A 24,668-nucleotide genomic window follows, 5' to 3' on the forward strand; every position below is an offset into this window, starting at 1 on the left:
CGAACAGAGTCTGTTATGTGAGATATTGTAGTTACGCTTCTAAGAAACATCCATCTTTTACAGGTCTGAGACCTGGCAAATGGAAGAGAGGTATATAGAGTTGAAAAGTTACCAGATAATTCATGTCCACTAAATAGGTGTGCAGAAGTAGCTAACAAATTAAAAATAGGGAATAACAGTACTTGGAGATCGGCGCATGTGCGTGATAAAATGAGATATGACTTAACTAAAAACTATACCGCAATATGTATTTAAAATAACTATGATTCTTTATCAGGTTCCCCTAAGCCCTAGGCAGATCAAGTTTGTTAATTTTTTCTGGTGCCCCCCACTCCCCCGCTATTCACGATTTTCAATAACTCCCGTAGTTCTTGGAGTTTCAAATCTGGTAATTATATCTGTTAGTGATTATGTGTCCGTATGACAAGTTTCATCATGATACTTGTAGGTCAATTTGGAAGGAAATTATAGCGATAGATTTAATCTTTGCCCAAACTGTGTCCGCAGCTGTTGTTGCTACTTTGACTTATTTATGTACTGCAAACATACACGTATAGACACGATTCTGATGCAAATGTATGATGTTGAAACTGTACATAAGCATATGCCTCCATTTATTTATGTATGTATTAAATATTTGTGCTCTGTACATGAAATGTACAATATTAGGTTTGCGGGAGGTGAAAAATTTAACAGGCCGAAGGAGTTTGTTGTATTTTTTTGATTTCTCCCTATGGGAGATTTTCCGTATTGATTAATTCATTAAATCAAATATAAAGTGTGTTTATGTACAATTTCAAAATTATACATTTACATCAGAATCGTGTCTATGCGTGTTTGTGTACTTGTAAATACATATGTATGTACATATGTACCAGAGAACTGCAACGAGTACTACATTTTCGGCCATACTCGAGTATTTACCCATACTCGGTATGATTATTTAATTTGGCTATAGTGACAAGCAATGATTGGTTTTAAACGAACGCTCACCAACCAGTCAGTTCGACTCGCAACTACAAGGACTCAGAATGACCGGCGGTGACCGAAACTTTTTGCCTGCGTGCAAGAAATGACGTCGTACTTACAATCATACCCGCATGACCGAAATGACCAATGATATCGGCGGGGGCACGTGCACTTGCATTTTCTATTGTTTTTTCGGCTATTATTTAAATAGTAACATCGTATACAAGTATGTAAATGCATATAAATTAAAGAAGTCAACAAAACTATTAGCGAAAAGTATTGCGCGAAATCGAGCCAGCAACGATTCTGAAGCTGCTGACTTGTTTGCCAACTTCTTCCAATCAATTTATTCCTCTGTCTCTATTAGTAATACCTCTTATCCTTATAGAATTTCATCTTCCCACACTATTTACGCTCTCATAATTTCTGATAGCTGTCTACTCTCTGCTATGAAATCCTTAAAATCTTCATACTCTCCTGGATCAGACAACATTCCTAGTTGTGTTCTCAAGGAGTGTTCTAGTTCCCTTTTACGACCATTACTTAAACTTTTTAATCTGTAACTTGGTTCCTCAATCTTTCCAACTATTTGGAGAGAATCTTTTATTACTCCTCTTTATAAAAAGGGTGGTAAGTCTGTATTTCAAACTACAGAGGAATTGCAAAGTTGTCTGCCATACCAAAATTATTTGAAAAAATAGTTTGCAGCATTTTGCAGCACCTCTGTAAATCTGTCATATCTCCAGCTCAACATGGATTCATGAAGAGACGGTCTACTACGACCAATTTGCTGGAATTTACTTCCTTGGTAAATGAAGTATTTATTCTAAAAATGCAGACTGATGTCGTTTACACTGACTTCAGTAAAGCATTTGACTCTGCGAACCATGATCTTCTGCTCTTTAAGCTAAGTCGTATACTCATTTTCATCGCCTGCAGGATGATCTGAACTGCATGCAATCGTGGTGCTTAGCTAACCACTTGTACCTCAATTGCGCTAAGTGTAAGTTCATGACATTTCACCGAACTTTGCCCCATTTAGTCACGTATACGATTGACAATGTGCGCTTGTAAATTGATTCCAAATTGAACTTCAACCTTCACATATCTTGTATTGTCAATAAGGCTAAGGGATTACTTGGATTCATTAAACGTTGGTCCAAGGAATTCAATGACCCATATACCACTAAGCTTCTTTACACTGCACTAGTACGCCATGTGCTTGAATACTGCTCATGCGTTTCGTGTCCGCAGTATAGAAAGCAACAGGAACGTATTGAGTCTGTTCAGAAGCAATTCCTTCTTTTTGCTCTTCGTGGTTTAAGCTGGGATCCCAACCTCCGCTTGCCATCGTACTCTAGCAGGCTGATGCTTATAAACCTTCCTTCTTTAGTAAATCGTAGGACTGTTCTTGGAGTAGTTTCTCTCTACAAGTTGATTATCGGCGAGATTGACTCCTCTTCCCTCTTAGGTCGCCTTAATTTTTCCGTTCCTTGTAGACCAACATGAAATTATTTGCCATTCGTCTTGTCTAAGTGCACAACCGATTACGCTGCGCACAATCGTTTTCGAGCCATTTGTTCCAATTATAATGAGCTTTCTCATTTACTTTCAACAGAACTCTCTCTTTATTCTATAAAAGTTCTTCTTTATAGTTATCTCCCTGGAAATCTCTGACCACATACTGCTGTGAGTCGGGGCATAGCTGGCCGGACTGGCTTAAAACTTTCCCCCATCGGGTTGGAGATTTTCCTCTTTCTCCTTTTGTCTTTCTTGTTCCATCTTTCTCTTTCCCTGTTTCTCTCTTCCCCTTTCTCTTCCTTTCTCTCCCTCTTTACCTCTGTCTCTTTCTACTCCTTACTTTTTCTAATTAGCTCCTAAGTAGAATTAATTTTCCTCTTCTACATACTATTTGTTTAGATTGTTAGGTCTATAATGTCTCTGACCACATGTGGCTGTGAATCGGGGCATAGCTGGCCAACTGGCAAATAAAATTCCCCCAACGTGTCGGGGGCATTTATAGACGTTATTGTACAGCTTTTTCGTAGGCTTTCTTATCTTTTAAGTTGAGACTATGTTATATTAATCATATTTGAATTTTGAATTTTAAATCTTAATATATATACAAAATGTTAATACTTATATATTGTTATTGAATAAATCGACAGATCCACTTGTTGATTTAAATAAATAAAAAAAATATAAAATACCCGAGTATAGCTTGCGCAATACCCAAACAATACTCGACCAATAACGACACTATACTCGTTCGATCAATCGCTCATTCTGCAAAGTCTGGTTTGCTTCGATCAGGACCCAGTCATCTTAAACGAAGTGACCCGAGCCTGAACTGTTTGAAAGCAAAGAAAAATGCTGAGAGTACTCAACTCGTTCGAGCTCGTTTGCAGCCAAGCAAATATCTGATTTGATTGAATTTTCAGCAAGGGTGGTCGAACATACTTGTTGCAGTTCTTTGGTATGTACATACATACATATGTATGCAGTACAGAGATTATATTTATGGCTATAACTTTCTTGGTAATTGACATATTATGATGAAACTTGGCATACGGACACATAATCACTAACGGGATTGAATTATAAAAATCGAAATTTCAAGAACTATGGGAGTTGTTGAAAATCGTGAATAGCGGGGGAGTGGGGTGCATCCGAACAAATTAACAAACTGATCTTCCTAGGGCTTAGGGGAACCTGGATACCAAGTTTGGTAAGTCTAGCTCTTGCATCTTTTGAGATCCTTTCGTTCATACAGACGGACATACGGATATGGCTATATCGACTCGACTTGTCATCCTGATCAAGAATATATGTACATATGTATTTACTTTGTGGGGTCTGCCACGCCTCCTTCTCCCTGTTACATACATTCGCACAAAACTAGTATACCCTTTCACCCTTTGGGTAGAAGGTATAAAAATTTCACATGACAGAATTATATGTTATATAATATTGAATAAGTTTTTAATAAATGAAGTTGGTGTTGTTTGAAGATTTTAATCTATTTATTTTTGCTAACATTGTTATCAGTCGTATAACAATAAATAAAAGCAAAATATTATTGCTTTTTTAAATGTGTACTTTTGTTTCTATGTGAACATAACTACCATTTTCGATGTTTACCAGTATCGATGAAACTATCGAATGGTACTAATATCAATAGTTTGCCACCTCTAGATCTTTACCCTCCGACCCATCCATACAGGGCTTGATCTTTATACAAATATCTATTGGCTGACAGAAAAATGAAAAAATTATTTTGAAATAATAATATATATAAAACAATGTAAACAAACCTAGTTAAAATAGTAATAATAATCTTAAGAGCTCAGTTGCTATGTATAGCCTAAACTATAAGCTGCATACCATTTATAATTGTAAGTGGAATAATAATAATTATTTGTTTGTATATAAAATTGATTGTAAAAAATTGTTTAATTTTAAGAAACACTTGGTAGTCGATAAATTATAAACATATGTATATACATTATGCAACACTATAGGATATAAATTCGCGGCGTTGCCACACATCGGATGCGTGTTTAACCGCCGCCGTAAACACGTGTGAAAGTCGGTTTGGTTGATTGCGAAAATGCACATCGATGATGGTAAGTAAGCAAGCTCAAAGCTCCTGGCACGAATGTACATCACAATGTATTTAACACAGGACTTAAGCAATGGCTGGACAACCCCAACAAACCTTTCGACTCAAAGCTGAACTTTGCCATTAAAGTGTGGCAGTCGTTTGATTTCGCCTGCCCCAACAAATATGAAGTCATTATCACATGGCTGACCGAAGCGCTGAGAAATTCGGTCAGCGTTAATCTACCAGTGCTACAGTTGCAGCAGCTGTTTCGGCTGCGTTCACAACCAGGCGCCGTGTCAACGGCCAGCAAAACAGCGCTTATATTAGTATTGCTTCGGGTGACAACTGCTCAGCCATCTACCCGCGCTGCTGGGCCAGAGCTTCTGCGCGACATGCTTAACTTCGAATTACTGCAAGACACGCTGCGGAGCGACTATAAACTGCTCATGCAAAGCTACTCCACGCTTTTCCAGAGTTACGAGCGGTACTTAGTCAGCCATGTACCGGCGTCGGCTGACTCGCTTGAGTCGGAGTTTGCTTTGCCGCTTTTACAGCAACTAAGCGACTACGTGCAGCGCGCCCAGAACCTTGAGCCATTACGCAAATGCTACGATAAGATTGCTCTCCGACCACTAGTGGAACTGTATTTGCAATTGAGAATACGCGGAGTATGCTGCTTCGAACAGATTGCTGCGCTGGAAAAACAACTGACATCCAAAATTCGAAGCCCGAACTCAACACTGATCGATCGTCTGAAGATTCAGGTGCCATATTCGCGATTTCTTGCGTTAGAATGTCTACTATACAATCACCGTTTTGAACCCAAATACGTTCAATTAGTTCTAGAGCGCGTGTTTGACCAGCATCTCGGTGAATCACGACAGGCACCAGAGCTTGTGCTCTCCGAGGCAGCTTATACATTGGAGGCCCTGCGCAAGCACGAGATCTCTTTGCAGTTCGTCATGCAGCCGCTACCTACAACGATGACACCGCAACCTTTATCAGCAACTGAGAAAAAGGAGACGGCACTTGCTTATGTAGAGAGGCAGATCTACCAATACGTGCGCATGCACAAGCATAATCACCTGCTCGGCGTGCTACGGTTGCTATGCTCGGCACTGCGACTCAATCCGCTCCTACTTGAACAACATGTGTACCAGATTGCTGTCTGGATGCTAACCACGCCCAAGTACACTGCGGATGAGCATATCTTGTATGCTGAATTTCTGGTCCACCTATTGGACATGTTTCGGCGCTTGAGCCGCGCCGAACGCTTTGTCATGAATCTGATAAAGACGCTGCGCGAGTGGTTGGCCAAATTCGAGCTGAAGTGCCCATATAGGCGCGACGACGAGGACAATTCCGGTCGAAGCCCCTCAAAGCGCAGATGTCTGGATGACGAAAAGGACCCAAATGAAAATATTTACATGAAACTCCTCTTTGGCTCGTTTAAATCTTCACCTCCGGCCTCGGTATTACCTGATCCTTTCGAACACCTGTCACAGAGATGGCCCACCTCAACAGTTGGTGTGGCCTTTACACATCTGATCACTCAGCTGATGGCAAAGCCTTCAATTGTTATCTGGAAAACGCTGCTACACGCACTTTCCGAGCTGTTAGACGAAAATTGCGCCGTGGTGCTGCCATCTAACCTTGACTTTTCTATGGAACTGCATGCAGCATTGCTCTGTCAATACTTTCAAGGCACACGCGTGGCAGAGCAACTGGAATCGCACCAGGCAGCGGTGGAGGAGCAATTGTTTCACACCGGCAAGGTGCTGCAGAAATTTGGGCGCCACCTTCTGCGACAGGAGCATAACCGGAGAACTATGAACGCTTTTCTCGAGTGCCTTGAACAGGCCAGTAGTTTTGAACATATGTTGCTCTACTATTGGCCTGATGGCTTGGCACGAGTATACAATGGACCTAACCAGTTGCACGACTTTCTGGCACAGTCGGAATGGACGTTGATCCGACAACGCGTGCACAACTTTGGCCGTAAGGGCTGCCGTCGTCGTTTAAAACATCTTGACCAGCAACTAGCCAATGCGCGCTGGCTGTTCGACAAACATCGTCCTGCGCTGTGCGCGGATGCGATGCCCATTGAGTCACTTAGCTCGTTGACACGGGAACAGAAGAATTTGCTCATCCAAAATCAGGAAGACCAATATAGAGTTAGTGAATATACAGTTTGGCATGCGGATGCCGATTGCGTGGAGTTATTGGCGCTGAAATCACTTGAACACTTTGCCACGACTCTTCGCGAGGCTAAAGTAACAGAAGCGCTGATACCAAAGCTGCCTTTTGGTACGCTGCGTCATGTCCAAAACGAAGGGGCGCTTGTTCAGCTTGCAACAACCATACGTCAGCATGACAGGGCCATAATAAAGCGCTTTCCCAAACAACCAACGGCAGATATAGTGCACTCGCTTAAAGAACTACCTATCGCACAACTCTCTAGGAACGTAAAGTCGAAACTGTGGCTACTGGTTTTCTCCCTATACCGGGACCTCAGATACGCACAAGAAGAGGATGATCATATAAACGCACTTCTCGAGTTGCTGATTGGTAAGTATGCCCCCAACTTAAGTATTATGTTCCATAATGATTAGCTAATTGTCAAAATTTGATTAATTAAAATAGTGCAGGGGTCGAACCATTAACACCATTGAATGATCGTTTGTATAATTGATACTTATTTCAATTCCCACTTTTAGATATGATGCATTTTGGTCAGCCGCTGGCAATTTGCCTTTTCTTCCCAAAAATTAATGAGCTATTGGAGCTAGTACCTGCGACCCCCTTGCCAATGTCGGGGTGGCGCTTCTACCATACGCTTTTCGTACGCTCCATCCGCCGCCATGGACCAGGCACTGACATTTTCCTAACATCCTGTGCTGATTATCTGTGCCAATGTCTGAAAGCTGCTCACAAACTGAAGCGACAGGAGTGCAGCCTACTACTTTTGGCTATCGAGACCCTGACCGCAATGTCGGGCGCCCAAGCAAGGCGGCAGCTGCAACCTTTTCTCGAGACCTACGGCTTGTTCTTAGCGCACAAGTTTCGAAGCATAAGTAAGGATCCATCATACTACAAAGAGTTCGTCCAGGCGACCCTCGGTGGCTATGCCATTTACGTAAGCACCGTCATCAATCGCGCCGAGAAGCAAGAAGCGAATGCAGTGCCCATCGACGAAAGTTTTCGGCGCGTTTGCAAGATATACATAGGACATTCTGTACGTATAAAAATGTCTTTATTTAGAAAATTTCGAGAATGGCAACTCCATGAGTAACTCTCATATTTGGTTCAGCACAGGTTGAACACTACTGTAGTATTATAGAAATATTTGCTCTAATTGTACTCATTTCCTTTTTGTTCGATCAGCTTAACTATCGGAATCCGCATGCTATACGCCTGCTGAACGTGGCACTGACACATCGTCAACAGCTCCACCTCGACCAGGACGAGATTGAGTTCGTGCTCAACACATATTGGCAGCAGCTGTGTGCGGACATAGAGTCCGGTGAAATGCCCATTAAATCTATTGAGCCAGCCATCAAGCTCATCATTGGCTACAAGACCAATGAGGACTTTCTTCTGCTTCTGCGGGGCCTCGCAATCCAAATCGATGAACTACCTCAGCCGGTGCCTCCGGAGCAGCATACATGCCTACGGAATGTCCTTACATTACTGTCACTTTTCGCCAAGTGCGCGTTAAGCAGTATCAAAGGTGCGATTCTGAATGAGTACTTCGAGCTGATTAGTGGTAATGTTGTTCTGCGCTTGCCACCCGGCAGCTCCCCCACTCACTGCAGTCAATTGGTCTGCTTGCTAGAGGCACAGCGGGCTCTCGCTGGTAATCGTACTATTCCGCTAAGCGGCGACACCCTCGACTGCATGCTTACGACCGTGCTGAACGTGGACATTAAACGACACATTAGTGCCGGGGGTTGCTGGGAACACTTTGTAGAGCTGCATACGGCAATCACAGATAACTGCACGACGCTGCTGCGCCAACGGAGTCCCATTATGGCAGATCGCGTGCCACAACTGACGATGATCTACCAGGATCTGCTGCAGTCCATTGTGTGCTACAAGTCCGGGCGCACTCAGGCAATCAGTGAGTCGGAAGTAGATTGCCTCGCCGAGCTCGGTCTAAAGTTGGCCACTTTCATAGCTAGCGTGGTCAGCATGCAAGCATTGGCCGTGAAGCGTGTGGCACCGTTCTTGCTGATTTTCACTATTAAACAAATGGTGGGCAGCGAACAACCTACTACTGTCTTCGAAAAGGTGTGTTAGCAGTTATGCTCTTGGGTGTATTCCATCCTACCATTGAATACTAATTGTTATTTCAAATTGCAGATCAAGATGCAAGTTGTTCACATTTGCCACCAACTGATTAGTCTTTGTGACCATCGGTCTGGACACTTCGTTTTGCGCGCTAGTAGCGAAGCTGGTAGACGCATGTATCAGAGTTTAATCAAAGAGCACGAAAAGTATCACAGATTCAAGGGGAAAGTGTGAGCAAGACCTGGCCATTAATTCATGTTTCTTATTGGTTTTATCAACATTCACCTGCCTAAAAGCATTTTCTATTCCAGTAACGAATGCGGAATCTTTAAAGGACAATCACACAATTTCATTTTTATGTATAGTGCTAGCAGATCTTGCCCATCTTTGATGGGTTAAGTGTTTTTTCTCACAATTATAATTTTTTTTACAATATGCTATTTCTCTTCCGACACTATAAAATTTCTAAAGGAACAACCAATAGCTAAAGGAACAACCGAGAGCTAGGGCATATCACAAGTATGATCATACGTATACATACATAATATATATGGATATTTATGTACTATGATTAAAAGCACTAAAATTTAGCAAAGATATTTGGTGAACTTATACACAATTTGTATGTGTATGTACCTACATTATTTTAATTATTTCCTCTATGCTTTGATAAACATTTCACATAAACATAAATAAGCCGAGTTTAAAGTTAAAGTCACCTACACTTTACCAGGAAACTTGTGTCCAAATTGCGTCCGCTTATCATTTGGGCTTTGCGTTGACTGCACATACATTTTAAATCGTCCAAATGTAAGGAGAAGCAATTTTGCATTATATTTTTAAGATCAAATAGATATGTAGTTAAAAGATCTTAATACTTTTGCGATCCTGTATGTTTAAGATTTGAAATTACTTTGCAAATTGTTTTATATGTTTATGTATATTAACGTACTCTTTGGCGATGTACATAATATGTGTATATACAAATACATACTTGCATACATAAAAAAAATGTATATACAATTTATTAAACTAGTATTCTGCTACCAATATGGCAGCTTAAGCTAGTTGAAAACAAGTGGAGAAGCTAAAGTCGGGTGTCCCGACTTTACTGTACATATTTATGTATATGTATAATAATTAAGCGTGTTTGTGTGTGTCTGTGTATGTCTCGTGTGCAAAGCAGTAACATGGACAACAGCTTCGAGCAGTGCTTGGGCAAAGATGACATGACTATAACTTCCTGTTAAATCGGCCTACCATTATGAAACTGGCATACGGACACATATTAACTAAATGGTGGAATTTTCCGAATTTTAATGAAAAATTCCAAGAAATACGAGAGTTATGAAAAATCAGTGATTTTGTGGAAGGAGGGGGCAGGGAGAGAAATTCGAAAAAGCATATTTTCTGCTTATTCACATGTAGGCATCTTTGACTAAAATGGTGTCTCTAGGTCTTAAGTCTTCGAGATATGGGTGATTATACGAATCGAATATCGGGAAATCCCACATGGGGAAAAGTGGGGGCAAAATAAAAAAAAAATTGCAGATAAGGCATTATTATAGTAAAGTTTGGTGTATATAGCTTTTATAGTCTCTGAGATCCAGGAGTTCATACGGCATAGACAGGGCTAGATATATGTACAGATGTCAAAATTTTAAATCGTCCACCTGGGACGGAAAACAACTTTGGGTTGTATTTTGAAGAGGAAATATATAATTAACGGAATGTATATATTTCTGCAATCCACCATGTTTAATCTTTGAAATTGCATTGAAAATTGTCTAATGTATTATACCGTTTACCTACAATTGGCATTTTAATAATTAAAGTCAAATTTGACAACCCAAAAATAAATCGTCCAGTGTTGTTTGCGACTGAAAGTAACTATGTTTAATGTACTGTTAGAATTGTTGCTGTTTTTTTACAGTTATACCAAATAAGGTGTTGAGATATTTATTTATTTATATGTGTACGCTGTGCACGTTTGTTTCTCGTATTTCTTGGAATTTTTCATTGAAATCCGGAAAATCTGACCAGTTAGTGATTGCAATTGCAGCTTTCACATTTTCTGCGTATTCACATTAGGCATCTGGGACTAAAATTTGGTGTCCCTAGGTCTTATAGTCTCCGAGATATAAGCGATTATACGAATGGAAAATATGGAAAACCCCCGAAGGGGGGAAAATAAAAAAAATAAAACAAACTTGCACAGCGTACACACATAGGCCATCTTTGTGCAAAATTTGGTGTCTCTAGCTCTTATAGTCTCTGATATCTAGGTGTTCATACGGACAGACGGGCGGACAGACAGACAGACAGGTCTAGATCGACTCGTCTTGTCATGCTGATCAAGAATATATGTATATACTTTGTGGGGTCTGCCACGCCTCTTTCTGCCTGTTACATTTTTCAGCTCGCGCAAACCTAATATATACTTTTGTACATTTCATGTACATCATGTACATGTACAGTTTAAAGTTAAAGTCACCTACACTTTACCAGGAAACTTGTGTCCAAATTGCGTCCGCTTATCATTTGGGCTTTGCGTTGACTGCACATACATTTTAAATCGTCCAAATGTAAGGAGAAGCAATTTTGCATTATATTTTTAAGATCAAATAGATATGTAGTTAAAAGATCTTAATACTTTTGCGATCCTGTATGTTTAAGATTTGAAATTACTTTGCAAATTGTTTTATATGTTTATGTATATTAACGTACTCTTTGGCGATGTACATAATATGTGTATATACAAATACATACTTGCATACATAAAAAAAATGTATATACAATTTATTAAACTAGTATTCTGCTACCAATATGGCAGCTTAAGCTAGTTGAAAACAAGTGGAGAAGCTAAAGTCGGGTGTCCCGACTTTACTGTACATATTTATGTATATGTATAATAATTAAGCGTGTTTGTGTGTGTCTGTGTATGTCTCGTGTGCAAAGCAGTAACATGGACAACAGCTTCGAGCAGTGCTTGGGCAAAGATGACATGACTATAACTTCCTGTTAAATCGGCCTACCATTATGAAACTGGCATACGGACACATATTAACTAAATGGTGGAATTTTCCGAATTTTAATGAAAAATTCCAAGAAATACGAGAGTTATGAAAAATCAGTGATTTTGTGGAAGGAGGGGGCAGGGAGAGAAATTCGAAAAAGCATATTTTCTGCTTATTCACATGTAGGCATCTTTGACTAAAATGGTGTCTCTAGGTCTTAAGTCTTCGAGATATGGGTGATTATACGAATCGAATATCGGGAAATCCCACATGGGGAAAAGTGGGGGCAAAATAAAAAAAAAATTGCAGATAAGGCATTATTATAGTAAAGTTTGGTGTATATAGCTTTTATAGTCTCTGAGATCCAGGAGTTCATACGGCATAGACAGGGCTAGATATATGTACAGATGTCAAAATTTTAAATCGTCCACCTGGGACGGAAAACAACTTTGGGTTGTATTTTGAAGAGGAAATATATAATTAACGGAATGTATATATTTCTGCAATCCACCATGTTTAATCTTTGAAATTGCATTGAAAATTGTCTAATGTATTATACCGTTTACCTACAATTGGCATTTTAATAATTAAAGTCAAATTTGACAACCCAAAAATAAATCGTCCAGTGTTGTTTGCGACTGAAAGTAACTATGTTTAATGTACTGTTAGAATTGTTGCTGTTTTTTTACAGTTATACCAAATAAGGTGTTGAGATATTTATTTATTTATATGTGTACGCTGTGCACGTTTGTTTCTCGTATTTCTTGGAATTTTTCATTGAAATCCGGAAAATCTGACCAGTTAGTGATTGCAATTGCAGCTTTCACATTTTCTGCGTATTCACATTAGGCATCTGGGACTAAAATTTGGTGTCCCTAGGTCTTATAGTCTCCGAGATATAAGCGATTATACGAATGGAAAATATGGAAAACCCCCGAAGGGGGGAAAATAAAAAAAATAAAACAAACTTGCACAGCGTACACACATAGGCCATCTTTGTGCAAAATTTGGTGTCTCTAGCTCTTATAGTCTCTGATATCTAGGTGTTCATACGGACAGACGGGCGGACAGACAGACAGACAGGTCTAGATCGACTCGTCTTGTCATGCTGATCAAGAATATATGTATATACTTTGTGGGGTCTGCCACGCCTCTTTCTGCCTGTTACATTTTTCAGCTCGCGCAAACCTAATATATACTTTTGTACATTTCATGTACAGAGACAAAGAGAGTTGTATAATAGACCTAGTGCTAATGTGTTGTCATGGTAATGTAGCCTATTTATGTACTTCTCAGCATTTGATTTTATCACATCTCTGACCATTGGTATTTTAAGATCCCTGTGTATGTCATAAACCTGGAAGCACCTGTTATGGTGCAGAGGGTCATAGACTGATATCGGTGGAGAATTTAAATGTTTGAATTGCTAGCTGTTCCCCACAGCTGCAGCGCATAAGTCCATACTGGCTTTAGAATTGCCTTGCCAAAGCCTTACTTTGTTCTGAAGATGCTATGAGCGTGGTCCTAAGAGCCAGTACATTTTTTTTTTTGACTTTGCCTTTAGCTGTTTTTGCTTTGCTTTATTGTGTTTCTTCCAAGTATCCAGATGTACTCCTACGTATTTCACCGTGTCGTTAACTGGAATTGGAGAGTCATTTAGTGTCACTGGGGGACAATCTCCTGGTCTCAGTGCGAATGTGACTTGCACTGACTTCTGGGCGTTAACAGCTATTCTCCACATTTTCAGCCAGACATCAATTATATCAAGTTCTTCTTGGACTAGGCTGGAGGCAATATGTGGGTCCTTGCTGGTAGCAATGCTACTGGCCGAATCGTCATGTTCTTGGACATAAAATAACCTATTTTTCAGGTATGAGTTCAAAATCAGGAAGTATGGTGCGGGTAGCCATTTCTTAATTTTATATAAAAGACCTGCATGCCAAACATTGTCAAACGCTTGTTTTACATCTAGGAATACAAGCGCATTTACAATTGCATTCGTAATGCAATGGCATTGTTCAATCGTTCCGTGTCCTCTTCTAAACCCAAACTGGTGTTCGGGTATGATATTAAGTTCGTCCAGTACAGGTAGCATTCTTCTTAAAAGTATACGATCAAATACTTTAGAGAATGCCACCAGTAAACTGATGTGACGGTACGACGATATGCAGCTTTCCGGTTTGTTGGGATTGGAAATCATTATTACTTTCGCGCATTTCCACTGACTAGGGAAGTATTCTAGTCTGAGCATAGCATTGTATATGTATGCATTCTTCTTAAAAGTATACGATCAAATACTTTAGAGAATGCCACCAGTAAACTGATGTGACGGTACGACGATATGCAGCTTTCCGGTTTGTTGGGATTGGAAATCATTATTACTTTCGCGCATTTCCACTGACTAGGGAAGTATTCTAGTCTGAGCATAGCATTGTATATGTATGTTAACAATCTGATGCATTTTGGCGGGAGATTTTAAATTGTATTTCCACAAATTTTGTCATATCCTGGGGATTTAGTCTTATTTAGCTTCTTTATCTCTTCTTCAACTTCTGACAAAGTCGTTTGTCGTTTTGCACCTCAACTTCTGTGGCAGGATCATTTTCCAGATTTGGCTTGAAAACCGAGCTTAAATGTTCTGCAAACGCCTCAGCCTTTTCAGAATTGCTTCTGCAGTGCTGTCCCCTGCTGTCTACAAATGTGGTAGTTCTCCTGGTTGGTCTCTTTAGATATTTTGTTGCTCACCAAAGGCTATAATTGAGGTCACTGATATATGGATCAAGGTTTCTTAAGTATTCTGCTGTTGCTTCGTTTTTGATTTCCCATAGTTTGGTGCTTAAGTCTTTTGCAGCCTTGTTAAGTTTTCTTTTGGACTTCGCGTTGATTGTCATATTTTCCGGAGCTTTTTACGCGGGTCAGTTTGGATGTACAAGCCTTGATCCCCACCATGGGTGCTTGGCGTTATGGTCGCCATCAGCTATAAAGCGTCTGCCAAGTTTTTGGAAGAGAGAATTAAAGTCGTCAGTTTACAAGGATATCTTGGTGGAAGGTACACTGCATCAACAGATATGTCTAAATGTTCACATTTTATTTGGACCGCTGCAACTTGCAAATTGTTTGTGTTGACACTGTCTTGTATTTCAAAGTCTTCTTCACAATACCTGCACTTCCACCTTGTGCTCTGCCAGATGGTTGATAGGCATTTATGATGTCGTACCCGTTAATTGCTATATAGTCTTTCTTGGTAAAGTGTGTTTCCGAAATAAGTAATATGTCAATGCTGTTGGTTTTAATAAATATTGTTATTTCATTTCGGTGGCTGGAAAGACCATTGGCGTTCCATATTGGTATATGAAGGTATACTTGCATAATTTGTTTACTAGCACATTATCATGTTGCGTAAGTTGGTTGTTAACTCTGACTGTTTTACTAGTAATTGTTCAATTCTGTTTAGGGCTGATTTTTCTTGTGTTACAGTCTCACCTCGTAGTACTTGTGTGTAACTTGCTTGATTTGAGTACGTATTTTCATAGCTTGGTTTTGTTGAAATATTTGACGTTGATCTCAGTCTATCATGCGTAGCAGTTGTCACTGGTTTTCTAATGGGTGCACTGGGCATATTTCTGGTAATGCCTTGGTAAACTCTTCAGCCTTTGTAGCTGGCAGCATGATTCTCGTGGCAGTTGGCACAAGTTGCTGGATCATTCTTTTCTTTAGGACAGTTGACACTCGGGTGATTCTCAGCACATTTAACACACTTGACTCTTTTGTTGCAATATGATTTAGTGTGCCCGAACTCTTCGCATCGGTAGCATTGCACCATATCATTCACTTTCCTTGGTGGTTCAATTGTAACAATGGCATTGTTAATGTGTTTTATATTGTAGATCTCAGTGCTGTTCTTTAGTGGCCTTAGGTCTATGAAAAACATTGGCAGTGGTTCCTTGGTAATGCGGCTTCTAATATTGTGTACTTAATTGATTCCGTTTTTGCTGTGTGGTGAATGTTCTTGAATACAACTCTAAATGTCTGTTTATGATTAAGCTGAAATGTATGGTAGTCTATGTTATCGATCTTAAGCAATTTGGCTAGATCCCTGTATTTTTCAATTTTCTTCACCATAATGCGAATATGACCGTCTCGTTGTGACTTATAGGTGAATTCAGTGGTGCTCAAGTATGGCCTGAGGTGGAGAAGCAATCCATTTATATCAGTGACATTATATATAACAAGAGGGAACGTTACAGTCGAGCAAGCCCGACAGTGAAATACCCTGTACCCAGGTAAATTTCCGACACTGAGGTATATGCGCCCATAGCAGAAGCAAAAAGAGGAAGAAGAGCGAACTTGTTGCTGCAGTTTGAGGGGCTTGTACTGGAGAGAATTTGTTTCGTTAATAACTTTTCTTAAAATTGACCGGATTGGATAAAAGAACAGTAGATAATTATATATAAATGATATGTGCAAAGTTTGGTTTAGGTAGCATTTGAAATGTGGACGCTATTGACGAAATTCTCTAGCAGGGGAAGGGGGGCGAAATTCCAAAAAATAAAATAAACTCGTCCTTTCTCGGGCATAGCAGAATCTGGATACCAACTTTGATGAGCTCGTTTTCCCCGCTTTGGAGCTCTAATTTATCAAAACAGTTTCTTAGTGCGCACCTACACTGTGATACTTGGGTCCAAATTGCAGCTTCCTAGCTCTTATCGTCAGTCAGTCAGCATAAACTGTGTTATATATGTATATAGAGACATAGATTTTTGTATTTATTGTGTTACTATCAATTTCTTGATAAACAGTCTTCATCATTACATACATACATAAGTATGTCAACGAGTATGTATTTATATTCTACATGTGTATGAAGTAGGTGTATTTGGTGTATGCAAGCTGTATGTATAGACTTCTTTGAAATAATTTGTATGAAAGCGTACGATTTCAGTTCTGTTATTACATACTATTAATTTCATTAATAGTCTTTAATATACATATGTGAAGGAATAGAAATTATATACATACATCTTTGATGTGTGTATGAATTTGCTGATTGGTATAAGGTATGTGTGTCAGTTCATGTATTTGTACGTATGTGTGTTTGACCGCTTGTACAGTTTTTTTTTTTTTTTTTTTTTTAATTTATGTGCGTGTACATTTCCAAATTTCAGTTTGAGTTTTCTGTCGGCATTTGAGAATGATTTGTACTAGAACAGCTAAATGTATGAAGCGATGAGTTGCCCGCAACCCACAGCTTTACGCACCTTCTAAGCGCAATACATTTGACAACGCTCGCATAAGGGATCCTCGGCCTCAGAGGGACGATTGCCGCTGTAATATGTGTACAAATAATTAAATACGCATCATTACATAAACAAAAATTCACCACTTACAATAATGTGACACAAGCGCGGCAAATAAATGCAGTGCACTCAACGCAAGAGTAACCGCACTCTTCACATAAGTCCATAGTGCAATTGACGCAAATGTCATGGATGAAAGTGCTATGCTGGCAGCAACGAGAGCTTCGGCGTTCGAGATTAGGATTTACCGCATCTTGATTCAAGTCGCGGACCAATATGGTTCCGTCACCCATCAATTGATATTGATCACAAAGGGACACATTTGTCGCAGTCGCCACGGTTGTTGTTGTAGTGGAGGTTGTGGATGTGGAGGTGGCACCACCATAACTGGCTGCAGTGTTATTGGCCACAGGCACAGCATTTTCGACACTATGTTTCTCAGTACTTTTACCATTAGCAGCCTTAAAAAGCAACTCGTTGGTTTTTTCTGAAATAAAAGTTTGCAATGAGTCGACAAAAATTTGGGTTTTTTACGTACCATGTACTGCTTTCATTTTCTCATCATCGTTTAAGTCGGCCATTTTCTGGTTTACCCAAACTTTAGTTTGAGTGGAGTGGTTACTGCCATTATCATCAGAGCGCATTCTTTTAAGTGGATTCCGTTCCATGATTGTAAGTCTTTGAAGCAAAGAAAAAATTTACCCAGAAAGAAAAGAAGTCCACCAGCATTGCGCCAGTAGAGGTGGCAAAATATCGATGGCACTGTCGATAGTATCGATGGTTTTAAATTTGTCTTAATATCATGGTTCTGGTTGATATATCGATAGCGTCATTAGCTTGCACTCACATTCCTAAATATGAAAAAGGTGGATAAGCAAGGTGTTTTTTAAATTTGTTAATAATCAGCAATTTATTTATATTTAGAGCTTGAGTGCGTGCCTGTTCCGATCTTAAAGTTTTCTATCCGAAAAACTGTTTTTAGTTTTATAATTAAATTTAGATTCGAGTTGGTAGCACTGTACTGTACGTTACAAATGAGTATAAATTAATTTTGTTGAAAATAGTATTTTTAAATATTTTAGTGAAAAGTACTACATTCAAAATTTGAAAAATGTTTGTTCTTTTATCAGGTATTTTTCACAATGGTCCAATTCCTTCCAATGATTAAAGATCGATGGCTTTTAAAATAAAAAGCTTCTACGATCAGAGAAAATGCTTTTTACTGCGACATTTTATTTTACAAGTATTGTTTAGCCGTGACTTGCGACTTAGCGATACTTCTTACCTACCTTAGTGTGTGAAAAGGCATCGAGCGCAGACAACTCGTATTCGGCCGTCGTATCGTGCAAGTCGTGTGAACGATCTTTGAATTTGTATATTTTTTCTCGACAACGAGGTGCGTTTGGCTTTTCGTTTACTAGAGCTTACACAATATTTCTTGAAACGCGAGTGGAAATGAATATGCTTACATTTATAATAATAAAATGAAAATGTGGCGTCCAATGGCATGGAAACCCAAATTAGAAGAAAAGTCGGAATTCGTTTTTTTCTGCTGAATATAAGAACGATCAGCAACGCGCAGACGAAAGCAAAGTACCTGAAAATCATGCGTACTTGACAATATGCGCGAGTGCTCAGAATAAAAGAAGTCAAAAAAGAAACGCAAACAATGCAAAATAGTAGGGCAATAATAATATTTATGTTAAGCATTTTTTTCACAATGATGGATTTCTTTATACCTAACAATGATAATACGTGAGTTCAGACCAGCGACCACAAGTAAATGCAACGACAAAAAAAACTACGACGAACGCAGAAGCAGAAACCACAAGCATTTTTGCAGACACAGCAGCAAGCAAAACACACATAAATAAATATATATACACCAAGTAAACTGCTGAAGTGGAAGATTCATCGTCGACAAGGAGAATAATAACTTTAAAACTGATGGCAGCTATTAAGCATTGTAAAAAGCACTTGCTAATTAGCCTGCTGCTTATCTTTATTCTAATAAAAACCCAATTGACACACTCGATAGAGTTTGATGATGTTGTGTTTGCCGCAAGCTCTACACCTGGCCCGATGTTAACGTATCCTACATCATCGGGACGCCCCCAGCGCCCATCTGTAAAGCTGAACAAATGCTGCCACTTCGGCGAGTATTTAAATGCGACGACGCGGACCTGCATTGCGGGGTCTTCAGAACACTGGGTGCCACTCGTCTATTTAATACAAAGGCATGCTTACTTCAATCCTGTGGGTGGCCATCCTTCCTTTATGGAGTTCTCGCCCAATATGCGCCCCAGCATACCACAACAGCGGCAACAGCAAGATGAGGAACAAGGGCAAGACCTAAGTAGCTGCCGGGATCAAGATTTGGAGCTGTTTCAGGACCGACAGGCCAAACTTGTGATCTTTGGTAATGGATCGCTATATGTGCGAGAGCGTGCTGTGCTCATCAAACCGCTTAGCTACTGCGTGGACCGACAGGTGGCACTTGTGTGCTTTACGCGATCCGTTGCCTCAACACCAGATCAAAAGCAGCGGGAAAGGGAGGGAGTGGGAAATGTGACAGCTCCTTTACGTCTATACAAGTGTTGCGGTAAAAATCGCAATTATGACTCAGTCACCAAAACGTGCAGCATCGCGGCGAAGGGCAATGGCCAGCTGACACTAACTCCGCAGCTAGAGGCTGGTGCTTATCAAACATTGTACGGTTTGCCGGAGTGCAGTAAAGAAGCCTATAACGCCAGTTACGTCATTGCTGGCGACTGGCAAGAGGCGCAGCTGAATCGTAGTAGTGGAGAACTGCATCTCACTCACAAGAATCTGAGCGCGTCACAGTACTGCCTGGAGCATACTCAGCGCGACGGCGAGGTAAAGATCATAGCTTGCACGCAGCACTTCTCTCCTGCCATCAACTTGGAGGTGGACAGTGACGGCCAGACGTCAGGTGCCCGCCTGCAGAAAGCTGTGCTCAACGTGGGCATACTCATCTCAGTAGTGTTTTTGGCGGCAACACTAGCTGCCGGCTATATGATGCCCGCAGTACACCATGCGCTACACTGGCGCTGCCAGATTTACTATGTTTTTTGTCTGCTGGTTGGCGAGGTGTTGCTGGCTATCGAGCAACTGCATACAGCACTTGTATCGGGATCCGGATGGTGCCTTCTAGTTGCCGTCGGTATGCAGTTTTTCTTTCTAAGCGCTTTCTTTTGGTTGAACACCATGTGCTTTAACATCTGGTGGACCTTTCGCGACTTTCGACCCAGCTCACTGGAACGAAACCAGGAGGCACTACGTCTAAGGCTTTACTCGGCATACGCCTGGGGCGTTCCATTGCTCATCTGCACGATTGCAGCATGCGTGGACCAACTACCGGATACAACACTGTTAAGGCCGGGATTCGCTCAGCCCTACTGCTGGTTTGACAATCGCACGCTCGCTATCTTCGCCTACTTCTATGGCCCCATAGGGCTGTTGCTCTGCGCCAACATTGCCCTCTTCATATCGACCACTCACCAGCTGACCTGCGGCCTTTGGAAGCGTGACGACGTCAAGTCTTCAACCGAAAAGTCGGCTCTAGGCAAGGTGTGCCTTAAGCTGGTGGTGGTTATGGGTGTCACCTGGATAGCGGACATCATATCCTGGATTGTGGGCGGGCCCCATGAGGCGTGGCTGCTAACAGATCTAATAAATGCGCTGCAGGGTGTCTTCATCTTTATAGTTGTTGGCTGCCAGCCACAGGTTTGGACTGCCTGCAAGCGTATCTGTTGCCCACGTCTGCGTCATGATATAACCAACACAACAAATGGCGTTCAACATTCTAGCAGTTCACAGGGCCTGCCTTCTATGGCAGGCTGTGGCACGGAGTTCACGCAGAACACGTCCATGAATATAACTAGTACACAGTGCACGAGTTCCAGTAGTCCTCCAAACAGCTCCTCTAATAAAGGGGTGTGCGTGAGCGGCGACTTTGGCAGCTCTGTCGATAACACCGGGGTTGACAGCAGCGCTAATGGCAGTGGTGATAGCGCCGCTGCGCTAACCGATAGCGCGATGATAACGACAGCAAAGATTCCCATGGAAACCATTTGTTAAGGTAAATAAGTGATAAAATAACAAAACGCCAACAAAAACTAGAAAAAAGCCACTAAATTAACCTACTTCAAGATAACACCGTCAAATTCTCTCTGAATGCCTTTTTATCTCTCTGCATCTCCCACCATTTCCAATTATTTAAGGAGTATATTCCTCAAGAGACGTTAAATAATTTATTAATTAATTTAGGCAAGTATGTATAGCCTAAGCAAAGTAATTATTATACCCCTGCAAATGGTATTATTATTCATGCACTTGTCGGACTTATTGCTGGTACGATCTTACTCTTTATACCCTGTGTTAAAAAAAATTCAATACACTATACCCGTACATTGATCAATGCGTTCCTTGCTGGTAGCACAGATTATGGTACTATTCACTATTTTAAAAAATTTAATTACTTTAAAACATGCGCCAAGTTTACGATTTCGCGCTAAATACATGAGAATGTCATAAAATGAAAATGTTGCCATGACCATTGATGTCGGTAAGAATGAGAATGGGAATGTGCATGTATGTATGTATATTTGAGTGTGGGTAAGGTTGTTGTTGAGTTTCCATGAAATACGCTGGTCGTAGGTTTTTGCTGCTTTTTGGACATTTTCGTTAGATTTACAAATAGCCATACAAGAATTAGCAAGTGCTTGTAATATGCGATCGTACGGCGTATTGCGATATTTATGTGCCCTTTTTATTTTTTGCAGCTGCGACGAGCGAAAATGCGAAATTAAAGTTAATCCCAAGCTCAGATACATATTGACGGTTACGGCGTGGAACTAACAAAGGCAGGAAGGCAAAATTGCGCAATATCAGCCAAAAACAACGAAAAACACAACAACAACGGCATTCAAGCACGCGCATTGACCAACCAAGTAAACGGCGCATCGATCAGCTTTTGTAAGCGTATTGTTGCTGTAAATATACACACATATGTATGTCTGTATATATGTACATACATACATATGTAAATATGTGAACGATTTTGAAATCAGCTACACTGTGTTGATGTATGTACATGCTTTCATTTATACATAAGTATGTACATACGGTGCAACTACAACGGAGAACAATTAGCATTTAACTTGAGCATAAACAAACGCTACAGAAAAGAAATGTATGTATTTTAAACTACACATGTATGTATATATATGTATGTACATAATACAACCAATGCTTGTCAACCATGTAAACGGTATAATAGACACGTCTGAGCAACAGGTTACATTCAGATTGAATTGTGTGTGCATACACACATACATATGTATCTATGTACGTGCATACATACATATGTATGTACCGTACACCGTGGCATTAACTTAATCAACAACATGGAAATGCTTGAAAGACGTTTTGAAATTGTAAAGTGTGCTTCAAAAGTGCCTAAAAATTGTCACCACAAAACGTAATTATTGTTCGCGGATTTCACAAAGCGAATTAACAACTTGCGTTGGCAGCTATTTTGGTGGACCGGTCATTGGGTGTGTGTCTGTATGTTTATGTATAATGAGCAGCAGCAGCATCAAGGAATTTATTGTTATTCCATTTTTTCTCTTAATTTTTTTGAAAGTATTTTAGTGCTCAACTTTAAAAGTCAAGTGTGATGAAGCAACACAACAACAAAAGCTCCGAAAGCAAATGCAAAAGCACAAACACAACACACAAATATTTAACATTTAAATTACGTGGCTCCTGTTGCACTCATTTTTAACATTACATTCAAACGTTCGTAATCGCTTGTATGTACATACATACATATGTATGTAAGTTATGTACATAAATACTTTTATGTCGAATTTAAATAATTTTTCCAGTTTTTAACAGCCTTTATTTATTTTTTCACGTTTGCGCTAAAGTACATACAAACATAAATTTTTAAAAAATTACATATATACGTACATACATATATACATATGTATGTATGTGGTTTCAATTGCTAAAAAAACGCAATTTAGTTAAACAAAAGAAGGAAGCTAGCTAATTGTTTACCATAAATGAAACAGATTCATACATATTTATAGACATACATATGTATGCACGTATGTATAAACAGACATGCTATGATTGACTCACTTCAAAGTTCAACGCAACAGACTCATCAAGGTTGATCTCATACATATGTATGTATTTACATGTGCATGTACAAACATTCGTATTTCAACACGAGTAAAAGCTATTAAGAGGCCGTCCCTCACCAACATGCAAATGACGGCCAATACCGTTAACTAATCAAATTGGCGTTGCTAGACTAGGAGTCAATGTGCCGTTTCAAGTGTTATGCTATCTTCAACCGTCGTTACTATTTGACAATATGTATTTGTTTCCATATAATTTGCTTAAATTTAAAAAAACGCAGAAACTTAGAACAGAACAATTATTATTTCTTAATTTATTTGACAAATTATTTAATTGTGCGCACTCAAAGTGTGTATGTATGTTTAATACCAATACAAATATAAGCATATGTCTAATTATTTTTTAGTACACACATAACTTTACATATACACATACATTGGTACATAACCAATGACACATATAGTACTTGCTCATAATATGTATGTGTACATAGTATGTACATAGTGTATGTCCATATTTACTTCCAAAGTGTTCAGACCAGGAGTTCGCCTTTTTTCTTTTTGTTAAATGTATATATTTGTGTGTGTGCAATTTTGTATATAAAACATTTACATATACATATATGAAACTAACGAAATCTTCTAATATAAGCAACAAAATTTTGTACTGACTGAGGCAATGCGGCTAAACTGCAACGAATATCTTATATCTACATATGTATAATGTATGTATATTATATACATACATACATATGCATACCTAAAATGTACGGCTATTTTTGATACTAAAAACAAACAAATGATTGTAAATACTATACGTATCAGTTTATTAACGATCACGTTAAACTGAACAACTGAAAGCTTAATATTTTTTTTTTACCATGAAAACAACTACTCGAATATCGGAACAACGAATATGCACCATTTGCAAGTCTTATTACATATATAACCATAAACCAGTTTTCTTTAAAATAAAACTGCTTATTGGCCCTAAGTGTTATTTATGTAACAATTTTAGCCCATTTAGATAACTTAAGTCCAACGGCCCAAAATAAAGAAACGGCCGTATCTTTGTATTATTATATTAGATATTTTAAAGATGGTATACATTTATTTATTGTCAGATAATTATTGATATGTGACTAACTTAAATACATTTAAATAAATATGAAGTTATACATATATACGTGTTGTATTTATCGTATACATCATGGGTGAATATCCAGCTCATGGTGTCAGTACACAATAAAACAAAAACTAAATCTATGTTTCTAGTGCACCAAGGTATTACAATACTTTTTCTGAACTTGTACGCATC

General features: G+C 39.5%; 3 protein-coding genes across 3 annotated transcripts; 2 read left to right on the top strand and 1 right to left on the bottom strand.

The window, feature by feature from the left end:
* Positions 1-4,473: 4,473 nt before the first annotated feature.
* Positions 4,474-9,453, top strand: LOC115629847. The gene is made up of 5 exons (XM_030526427.1): positions 4,474-4,595; positions 4,655-7,141; positions 7,291-7,808; positions 7,958-8,863; positions 8,936-9,453. The coding sequence occupies exons 1-5, from the start codon at positions 4,580-4,582 to the stop codon at positions 9,095-9,097; spliced, it is 4,089 nt and encodes a 1,362-aa protein (XP_030382287.1). The 5' UTR covers positions 4,474-4,579; the 3' UTR covers positions 9,098-9,453.
* Positions 9,454-16,633: 7,180 nt separating this feature from the next.
* On the bottom strand, positions 16,634-17,911 carry LOC115629875. The gene is made up of 3 exons (XM_030526473.1): positions 17,716-17,911; positions 17,268-17,664; positions 16,634-17,205 (listed from the first exon to the last, which is right to left on the bottom strand). The coding sequence occupies exons 1-3, from the start codon at positions 17,843-17,845 to the stop codon at positions 17,142-17,144; spliced, it is 591 nt and encodes a 196-aa protein (XP_030382333.1). The 5' UTR covers positions 17,846-17,911; the 3' UTR covers positions 16,634-17,141.
* Positions 17,912-18,512: 601 nt separating this feature from the next.
* Positions 18,513-24,388, top strand: LOC115629872 (probable G-protein coupled receptor Mth-like 1). Its single transcript, XM_030526467.1, has 2 exons — positions 18,513-21,279; positions 21,983-24,388. The coding sequence occupies exon 1, from the start codon at positions 19,125-19,127 to the stop codon at positions 21,276-21,278; it is 2,154 nt and encodes a 717-aa protein (XP_030382327.1). The 5' UTR covers positions 18,513-19,124; the 3' UTR covers position 21,279; positions 21,983-24,388.
* The last annotated feature ends 280 nt before the right edge of the window (positions 24,389-24,668 follow it).

The sequence above is a fragment of the Scaptodrosophila lebanonensis genome, unplaced genomic scaffold, assembly GCF_003285725.1.
Source record: "Scaptodrosophila lebanonensis strain 11010-0011.00,11010-0021.00 unplaced genomic scaffold, SlebRS2 tig00000168-arrow-arrow-pilon, whole genome shotgun sequence".
Taxonomy (NCBI): Eukaryota; Metazoa; Arthropoda; class Insecta; order Diptera; family Drosophilidae; genus Scaptodrosophila; species Scaptodrosophila lebanonensis.